Source organism: Herpailurus yagouaroundi, unplaced genomic scaffold, assembly GCF_014898765.1.
Source record: "Herpailurus yagouaroundi ecotype Mexico unplaced genomic scaffold, PumYag 141, whole genome shotgun sequence".
NCBI classification, from domain to species: domain Eukaryota; kingdom Metazoa; phylum Chordata; class Mammalia; order Carnivora; family Felidae; genus Herpailurus; species Herpailurus yagouaroundi.
In genome coordinates, this window is record NW_024412396.1 from 1,763,875 (window position 1) to 1,774,550 (window position 10,676).

At 40.8% G+C, this 10,676-nt stretch overlaps 1 gene segment (V, D, J or C); it reads left to right on the forward strand.

The window, feature by feature from the left end:
• Positions 1 to 7,812: 7,812 nt before the first annotated feature.
• On the forward strand, positions 7,813 to 9,362 carry LOC121031460 (T cell receptor alpha variable 21-like). The segment is given in 2 exon segments: positions 7,813 to 8,210; positions 8,406 to 9,362. Coding segments are annotated over 2 exon segments (453 nt in total).
• Positions 9,363 to 10,676: the final 1,314 nt, after the last annotated feature.

The window sequence follows — 10,676 nt, forward strand, 5'->3', positions numbered from 1 at the left end:
CTTTCTTTCTTTCTTTCTTTCTTTCTTTCTTTCTTTCTTTCTTTCTTCTTTTTCTTTCTTTCCAGTCTTTATTATTTACTTTACTTGCCTTATTTGCCAGCCTTAGGGGCAGGGCTGGCTTCCTGGGAATACTTAGATCTGTTTATTATTACTGGTAGGCAAAGATTTAAAAATGCAAGGGACATAAACAGAATGAGTGGAGTTTGGGGGCCTGCCTTTTAAGTTAGACCAATGATGGGGTGCCTAGGTGGCCCAGTCGCTTGAGTGATTGACTCTTGATTTTGGCTCAGGTCATAATCCCAGGGTCATGAGATGGAGCCCCATATCCCACTCCACAGTGAGCATGGAGCCTGCTTAGGATTTTCTCTCTCTCTCTCTGCCCCTCTCCCCAGTTCACACACTCTCTCTCCCTCTCTAAAAATAAAATAAAAATTTAAAAATTTAAAAAAGTAAGCTAGAGCAACGACTAATGTCCTTCTCATAAATGGACTCTGAATGACAGAATTAGCTCCTTTGTGCGGAGGGGATGAGGGAAGGCCCAGAAACAAGGGAGGCAGAAGTGGAAGCTTCCTGACCTAGGGAGAGAGACAGAAGTGTTCTTTTATCCACATCACCTGGTTTTGTTCAATTTTAGCCTGATGTATTTATAGCTTTCCAGTTTGCCCAACGTATTCAGGTAAAGAAATCAGGAAAGGACAACGGGATTCTTGTTTCAACCTGCCCTCATTTTCTCACCCCCATTGTCACCAGCATCTTAATTATCACTTATTGAATGCTTAACATATGCCAAGTCCATTGCCTAGCACTCTACTTACTCATTTAATAATCCAAAACCCGTGAAGTAAAATGAATGCATCCTTGGATGAAGAAACTGAGGCTTAGGTATGTTTTTCTGATATGAAGTAAATGTTTCAGGCCTCATAAAATGAGATGAAAAAATAAAAAAGTAAAAGCTCCACTGTTGGCCAACTGGACAGTACTTCTCAAATCTTCTGTACATTTAAGAATCACATGGAGACTCTATTTCAAAAATGCAGATCTGGAAGCACGTGGGTGGTTCAGTTAGTTGAGCAGCCGACTCTTGATCTCGGCCCAGGTCATGATCTCTCAGTTCATGCAGATCTGATTCTGATCAATAGATTTGGAGTAAATAGGTCTGGCATGAGGTTGGGGGCCACTTTTTTTAGGGAGTCATGGATGATTTGGGTTCAAATGACTGGAGATCTTGCTTTGAAAAACACTGCAGTTGGGTGACTGCTGGATTTGAGGAGGATGGGTGATGCAGACCTGCAAGTATTGGGGGTTAACTTAGAGGAGAGGTGCTTAGGGAACATCGAACCCCACCTTGGAATGCCTGAATGCAGCTAACACCTTATTTCTGATGAAACCATATCCTATTTTAGTTAGCAGATCATCTCTTTTTTAATGATATAAAAAGTAGTAACTTTTTGCAACAACAAAAGGAAATCCATCCATGGTTTGAAAAGCAGCAGAGAAGAGTTAAGAGATAGACAAGCCTTTGGTTGTAGACTTAACCAGAAAAAAAGGCCACAACTTATTCCACTCTCCATCATGGATAAAAGTTTATTCATTCTTTCTTTTTAATTAAAAATTAAAATCCTTCTATATCTTAAAGGCCATAATCCCTTAATATTTTCTCCTTTGTTCCAAAATTTAAATATATTTTATTTATTCTAATCATTTTACTCTCTGAGGATTCTTTACATTTTAACTTCATATTGAAGAAAGCTGGTTACAACACTGATAAAGACATGCTTATTACCAAACATAGCACAATAGTTCTCTAATGTCTGCCTTTAGAGTTCTCCTAATAATTTGCAGTAGCGACCACAAAATGACTCATAATCATTTCATGACCATGTTTAATCTTCTGCTATATCCTCTTAGCCTGGCTTTCCTTTATGATATTCATGGTGAATTTTGGTTGGTGTGAGGCCTATTATTTAATTTTGTCCCTGCAACTTACCTAATAGTAATGGAACATTCTTACTATTCCTAATATTATTGGAATATATATAATATATATTTATATATTTATAATCTATAGGTTAAATATTATATATTTATATAAAATATAATTATAGGACTATATGAGTATATATTTTCATGTTGTCTTTTGAAGAATGAGAAATCTTTATTTGGAGTCACCTATAGAATTAAATATCCTTTTTCCAGTTAGAGGAATGTAGGGCATTCTCCATTGTCACGAATTTGGCAACTAGGACCCAAAACTAAGGACCAAGGGGGGGCACCCAGGTGGCTCAGTCACTTAAGCATCTGACTTCAGCTTAGGTCATGATCTCATGGCTCATGAGTTCCAGCCCCACATTGGGCTCTGTGCTGACAGCTCAGAGCCTGGAGCCTGCTTCGGATTCTATGTCTCCCTCTCTCTCTGCCCCTCCCCCACTCGCGCTCTGTCTCTCTCTCTTCTTCTCAAAAATAAATAAACATTAAAAAAATTAAACAACAACAACTAAGGACCAAGAAGCATTGGGGCGCGTGGGTGGCTCAGTCAGTTAAGCGTCCGACTTCGACTCAGGTCATGATCTCACAGTTTGTGAGTTTGAGCCCCGCGTCGGGCTCTGTGCTGACAGCTCAGAGCCTAGAGTTTGCTTCAGATTCTGTGTCTCTCCCTCTCTCTGCCCCTCCCCTGCTCAGGCTCTGTGTCTCTCGGTCTCTCAGTAATAAACATTAAAAAAATTAAATTTAAAAAAAGCACTACGCATCCACCACCATTTTCTATTAAGAAAGGCTTGCAGCCATACACTCCCTCTAGGATTTAAGAAGAAAGCTAACAGTCTGTGTACCCTCCAACCCCCAATCTTCCCCCAGTTAGCTGATGTGAAGAATGGGAAGAGCCAAGACGAGAAAAAGTGTTCCCCTTTCTCCAAAAGTCACTTGAGGAGTCAAGATCCCCGCCTAAAATGACTATTAAAAACAAAGTCACCTGAAAAATAAAAAATAAAAAGGAAAATTGCATGACATTCTGTCTTTGGATATCTGCTTCTGAAGCAGATTGTGATCTATTTTTACACCTGCCTAAATAGAAGATAAGGAAATTGGAGAAAGATGGTGGACTGAGGAGGAGCGTCAGTGGGGCTACCTGAGTTTCTCCATTAGGCACAGTAAGGAGGAGTGAGTGTTCTCCTGAGCAAGTAACGCTGCTGAAGGCAGCAGGGCCTGAGCTGTCCTGCCAGTGCTCCCGCCAGGAGAGAAGAGAGAGCAAGAGGCTACTGAGAGCGGCTCTGAGTGGGGACCCTCAGGGAGGGGAGAGCCCCGCCTTGAGGAGGCCCCTCGGGGTTCCCTGGTGTTCTCCATCCAGATGCCTGCCCACCCCCCATGGAGAGCATCTGGAAAAAGCAGGAGGAAGTGAACAGAGCAGGCCAAGCTGACCTTCTAGTAGCCAGGGGTCAAGACTCAAGTTCAGAGAGCAAAGGAGAGGTGACAATAGAAGATATAAATAAGGCTGCACTTTGATTTGTTTAATAACTGAAAATGGCCCAGAGGCTTTGCTGGGTTCTTTCCATGATGTCTTTAAGGGAATAAGATCCAGCGTCCCTCCAAAGCACCCGTCCAGATTTAAGCCTCTTTGCTAATCTTTGATACTCTTTCCTCTCGCCTTAGAAAAATGTTTGCTCCACCTAGAAAATGTTGATTTTGTCTCACTAGGTAAACTTGTGTTATATCATTGTATCATCCCCTAAATCTACAGTTGATGCCAGATCCTTTCACATGCCTATAGGGCTGAAACTGTTGCAATTAAGTGGCAAGAAAGGCATCTTTATTTTCTTTTTCTAGCTGTATGTCCTGTTCTTGACGTGATGAGCCAGTCACCCCACTGCCTGAATGGAGGAAAGATGATGTGGTTTTTTAAAAACGAAAAAAGGCAAAAAATCTGTTAATATTGCAAAAATCGTCCTGTCCCACGTGGAGATCATTCTGAAACCACAAATGACCAAAATTGAAGTTCTCCTGTGACGTCATAAGCACATCTAAGCAATCCTCGTCCACGTCTGTAAAGTAACTTTACTAGAGCAGATTGGTGGACTTGCCCGGCATGGGAAGAAGGCCTTCATGTCTTTAGTCACAAGAGGAGGATGTTCCATTGTCAATAACATCCCTGATCAGTTGGGGCAGAAAGCGGTTGGTTAGCATTCAGTACTGAGGCTCTGCAAAAACTGTGATAAATGATATATTTTATTCTCTTCATTAGAAGCAGAACAGTCTGTGCATAGCCTCCAACGTTCAGCGATTCCTGGCTTTGTCCCAACCCATTATGAAACGTTTTCTTTCCACTCGAAATAGGATGACACAGGAGGACAGGAAAGTGGCTGTGCCATTTTCAAGCCTAAATAATCTATTTTTGACCATTTTTTACAGTGATAGAGAAAAGTAGAATTTATTTATTTATTTGGTGGGAAGGAAATTATCTTACTCAATCTGTTTCATTCAGTTCTCTTAAATTTGAGAAGATAACAGGAAAAAGTTATCAAGGTCATTCTCTCCTATCTTACAGAGCCTTTATTCTTTTTTCTTCTTCCTGTTCTTCTCTGAGGTCAACTCTGTCAGTGACCAGAGACATACACACAGAGAACGGGGGGGGGGGGGGGGTTGAGCAGGGTTTGTGGAATATAAAGATGGGTGCCATTCCATGTGTCTTGTTTTGTTTATACCAACATGTGAAGTCTCTAAATGCCGCCCCCGCCCCCTACAGATACATGATCCCTGGAAGTATTTGAGGAGACTAGAGAATCAGAAAAGTTGGCTTCTAGATTAGGCTCTGATCTTACCCCTGTCCAGTCACTTTGAGCATGTCACTTTCTGCATCAGAGTCTAATTTACTCATTCTTGTCATTTAGATGAACTTTCTCGGTCCTCTCATAACTAGTTATTACTTGGTGGCTTTCCTGAATGTAAAGAAAACTCTTTGAGCTCCCCAGCTCATCAGATCAGTGGTAAAACATATTCTTTCTCTTGGAGTGTGAAAACGCAGTAAGAAAAGCATTCTGGGTGGATGCTGTCCTTACAGTTCTTATTTTCCTCTTTCTGACCCATCCTTTTAGAGTTGAAAATTCATAACTACTTCTCAAGGGAAACCCTGGGTGAGAGTGGATGCCTGTGTCATGTTTTCACCCTTATTCCAGGGACATAACTAAACCAGGGAAGTGTATCAACCAAGCTACTTTCTCACTGGCTGACCAATGGTCTGGGATTCCTCACTGTGACACCTGCCAAGTGTCTGTCCTCCTATCTCCCCCAGTCCAGGTTCCAATACAGAGGCTGAACTCCAGGCCCTGGACTCTCCAGTTTGAGGATGATGGAGGTGTCTATACTGCAGATCCTGAACCTAGGAAAGAATGGTCTTTAAAACCAAGGAATTAGAAGAGGGGCCTGCTGCCTTCACTTGTCTTCCTGTCCTTCACTCAACCATACTTAGAGCAGGAGTCAGATCACATCTGTATACTCTGTAAGGAAGTCACATCCTTAGTATGAGGGGCTATGTTATATTGAGTATATCAGTTTGCTAGGACGGTCATAACAAGGACCACAGATGACCTACACAACAGAGATGTGTTGCTTCACAGTTTTGGAGGCTAGAAGTCTGAAAGCAAGGTGTCTACTGGGTTGGTTCCTTCTGAGACCTGTTGGGAAAGGGTCCATTTTAGATCTCTCTTCATGGCTTGTAGATGGCCACCCTCTCTCTGTGTCTCTTCACGTTTATCTTTCCCCTATGAAGTCTTCGCGTACAATTTCCCCTTTTCTAAAAATACCAGCCATATTGGGTTAGAGCTCATCTTGATGACCTTATTCTAATTTGATTACCTCTGAAAAGACCCTAAGTAAAATCACATGTTGAGGTTCTGTGGATTAAGACTTCAACATATGAATTTTGGCACAATTCAACCCATAACCCTCTGTGATCACATAAGAGATTTCTTTGCTGTAAAGAATTTCTTATATTCAGTGAGCCCAAAGGAAAATGGCTTTGGGAGAAAGCAATGGCATCCTGGCTCTTGGCAAGTGAGTCTAGATAATTCCTGCCACATTTTGCTCTTTCTGTAGGATGGAAATGAGAGAAAGTTGAAGTAGAGAATGGGGTTCATAGAGGAAACTTCTAAGAGGTACCATACCTGGACCTTAAAAGTCTGCCTTGGGGGTGTGGAGACAATCTTATGTTTTTCCACTCCTAGGGATTATGTAATGTTACGACCACGGAGCCCAACTCCTTGGAAAGTGCTGAAAGACAAGAAGTAAGGATACTCTGTTCCCACCCCACCATTAGAGGAAAAGAGTACCTCATCTGATGTTTACAATTTTAGAACCAAGGCCCATAGTATCTGATTTCAGGTTTAAAGAACAATGTGACTAATAAAGTAGCTTTACCACCCATCCCTGTGGACAGAAATTCCAGTCCCCTGAACCTGCACCAGGTTACCCTGGAAGATACCACTGTGGATTACTGCCTTGTGAGAGATGCACAGTGGGACAGAATGCTGTATACCTGTTTCTCTGGCAGGGGAGGGGAGATAACCTCTATTTAAAGAGGACGTTACACATAAAACATGAGCTTCATGGAGGAAAATGGAAAAGAAAAGAAGAAGGAAAGGAGAAAAAATAAGGAAAAAGAAGGGTTCTGGTTTCCCTCAATTTTCCAACTGTAGCATATGCATTTCAGAAATGAATGAATTTTGAAAGTTTGCTAGAAAGAAACAATTAGTATATTTATTTCAATGTTTTCCTTGTTTGTCTAGACGGCTGTTATGTTCTCTATTTTTATGATTAAATAAGTTATAAATGAAGATTTAATAGTTTAAAATATTAAAGCAACTTGGGTGCCTGGGTGGCTCAGTTGGTTAAGCCTCTGACTTGGTTTCAGCTCAGGTCACAATCTTGTGGTTTTCAAGTTTGAGCCCCACATGGGGCTTTGCGCTGACAGCACAGAGCCTGCTTGGGATTCTCTCTCCCTCTCACTCTGCCCTTCCCCTGCTCATGCTCTCTCTCTCTCTCTCTCTCTCTCTCTCTCTCTCTCTCTCAAAATAAATAAATAAACTATAAAAAAATATTAAAGCAACTTTATGCATTTAGAATAGAAAGTGACCCTCCTTGATTTGTCCCTCACAAGTTCTCAATTACTGTGAACATTTTGTGAGCACATTTCAACTGCTTTGACTCATTTAAATACATATTCATAATAAACATACTGTTTAAAAACATAAATGGGACCACACTTAGATGTAAAATACTCTCATTTGACTGAATGTCAGAGAATTCTCTGCAAGTCAGAAAATTTATGTTTAATCCATTTCCGTAACTGTATAGTATCCTAATATAGATGTGCCATAATGTATTGACTAGTTGTAGTGAAGGATATTTAAATTTGTCTACTTTTTTTGCTGCTGCATACAACTTTATACATATTTTCTAAGGGTGATTCTGGAAAAAAATTCTCAGGCAGGTGGAATTTCTGGGATCCAGTAATAGGTAAATAACCCTTGTAAACCTTAATTAGTTTACAGTTCTGCTATGAGAGATGAGTACCCACCTCCTGACATTATCACACACACGCAATATTAATATTATTCATCTTCTTAACTCTTTGCCATCTGATGGGCGAGAAACGATATAAAAGGATTTTTCAAGAAAGTGTGAGTTAAGGGCAATCAGCACTTCTGGACTAAAGTGGCAAGAGGAGGGAGCAGTTATAGGAATCTGAAGAAAGCAGCTACAACTATATAGTAAAAACTTAGATTTCTTCTTTTCTGGTATAAGCATTTATACTCTACACTTTTCTCTATGCGTGGATTTTGCTGCAGTCGATGCATTTGATATTTAAAACGTTGTCATTCAGGAAGAGGAGGAGAAATGACTATTTCTCTGGCAATGCTGGGGTGGCTCCTGAGATGGCACTGTTTCCATTTCCACCTCCTACTCTTGGCAGATCTGTGCATGTGAGTGTGTGTGTGCGTGCGGGTGAGTGTGTGTGCGTGTGAGCGTATGACTTGTCTCTGATTGGCTGGGCTCACCCTGTTTCCTACAGATGCTTGAACATATAAGGTAGCAAAGCAGATTCTTTATCTTTTGAGCCCTTGTCAGTATTACAGACCCAAGAACGAGTTCTCAGTGGCTCTAAGTGACAGAAGGAATGGACAAATCCTTGAGTTTGCTCATCCTTTGGTTACAACTGGACTGTGAGTGAAAGGGATTTGGAAATGGGCAAAGAACAGACAGATCCTGAGCCGTTTCTCCTCAGGGAAGAGAAAGAAAGATAGGGGGCTGTACCGGTGTGATGTTCTATGTAGACTGAAAAAGTAAATTGGGAAGTAATTTCCCAGGAATAGTTAGCCGCCAACCCGTCCCTCTCTCTGTGTTCTCTTTCTGAACAGGCGTGAGCAGTAAACAGGAGGTGATGCAGAGTCCGGAAGCTCTGAATGTCCAAGAGGGAGACAGCGTGGTTCTCAACTGCAGTTACACCGGTAGCACTTTTTATTCCCTTCAGTGGTTTAGGCAGGACCCTGGCAAAGGACTCACAGTTCTGTTGTTGATTCAGTCAGCTCAGAGAGAAGAAACAAGTGGAAGAATTAAAGCCTCACTGGATAAACCGTCAAAACACAGTGCTTTATACATTGCAGCTTCTCAGCCCACCGACTCGGCCACCTACCTCTGTGCTATAGAGGCACAGTGCACAACAGGCTCCTGGCACCAATACCCAAACTCTGCAGCTGGGGCTCCACCCACGTGCCCTATCTTGAAGCTGAGGAATCTTTCTCCATCGAGGGGCTTTCTAAATTGACTCTTTTCCCAGATAGAAGCAATTAACTATGCAAAACCTGATCTATATATGTACACACACATATGTATGTGTATATATGCACATCTATGCATATGTATACATATATATGCACATATACGTATCTGCACATATGTATCTGAAGTTACATTTGATCTTTAGATTTTTATCAACTTCAACTTCAATAATAGCTTTGTTGAGATTAATTCACAGGCCAAACAATTCATTCTTTTAAAATGAATAATTAAGTGGCATCTAGTACATCCACTATGTTGTACAACCACCACCTCTATCTAGTTTCAAAACCTTGTCATCACCCGGAAAGGAAACCACATACCCATTAAGCAGTTGCTTACCATTCTCCCCTCCCCCAACCCCTGGTCACCTGCAGTCTGTCTCTATGGGTTTATTTATTCTGTTCATTTCACATTAATGGAAGTGTACAGCCCTTCATACTTGGCTTCTTTCACTTAGCACCGTGTTCTGGAAGCCCATCCAACACGAGACCAACTGCAAAAAGGCAGATATTCACCCCTAACCAATCACATAGGGTGCCCTATCTTTAGTTAACCTGTTCATGTCTTCTCCATTTTTTTCCTTGTTTTGCTAGAAGGTTGTCAGTTTTGTTGATCTTTTTAAAGAACCAGCTCTTTGTTTTATTGATTTTTTTTTTTTTACTGTTTTTCCATTTTCAATTTCACTAATTTTTGCCTTTATTATTTCCTTCCTTATGCTTGTTTTGGATTAGTTTTTCTCTTCTTTTTCTGGGTTTTTGAGGTGAGTGCTTAGGTGGTTGATTTGAGACTTTTATTCTTTTCTAATATTTGCATTTAGTGCTATCAATTTCCCTCTTGGCACTACTTGGGCCACGTCCCACAGATTTTGATGTGCTGTAGTTTCATTTTCATTCAATTCAGTATACACTTGATTTTCTTTGAGACATTCTCTGTGACCCTTAGATTATTAAGAAGTGTGTTGTAGGGCCCCTGGGTGGCTCAGTCAGTTAAGCGTCCAACTCTTGATTTCAGCTCCGGTCATGATTTGGCAATTTGTGAGATCAAGCCCTGAGTCCAGCTCTACGTTGATGTTTGGAGCCTGCTTGGGATTCTCTCTCTCCCTCTTTCTCTGCTCCTCCCACGCACAGGCTCATGCTCTTTCACTCTCTCTCTCTCTCAAAATAAATAAATAAACATTAAAAAGTAAAAGAAGTATGCTGTTTAGTTACCAAGTATTTGGAAATTTTCCTGTTATCTTTCTGTTATTTATTTACAGTTTTATTTCACTGTGGTCAGAGAACATGCTCTTTATGATTTTAATTCTTTTACATCATGTTTGTTGAGGTTTGCTTTATGGCTCAAGATACAGTCTTACTTGGTATGTACTTCATGGGCACTTGAAACCAATGTGTATTCTGCCATCATTGGCTAGGGTGTTGATGGGTAGAGCTGGCTACTAGATATGGCTGGTTGTGGTGTTATTGAGTTCTTCTACATGCTTGCTGATTTTCTGGCTAGTTGTTCTCTCACTTGTGGAGAGAGGGTATTAAAGTCTCTAACTACAATTGTAGATTTGTCTATTTCTCCCTTTGGTCCTGTCAGTTTTTGTTCCACTCATTCTTCAGCTCTGTTGGTTGGTGCATACACATTTAGGACTGCTATGTCCTCTTGGAAATTTATCCTTTTTATCAGTATGTAAGGCTCCTCTCTGTTTCTGGTAATTTTCTTTGTTCAGAAGTCCATCCACTTTATCTGGTATCAATGTAGCCATTTTTCCTTTGATTAATGTTCACATGATATATCTTTCTATCCTTTTACTTTCTTTTTTTTGTGTGTGGGTATGTGATTTGCAGTTTTATTTTATTTTTTTT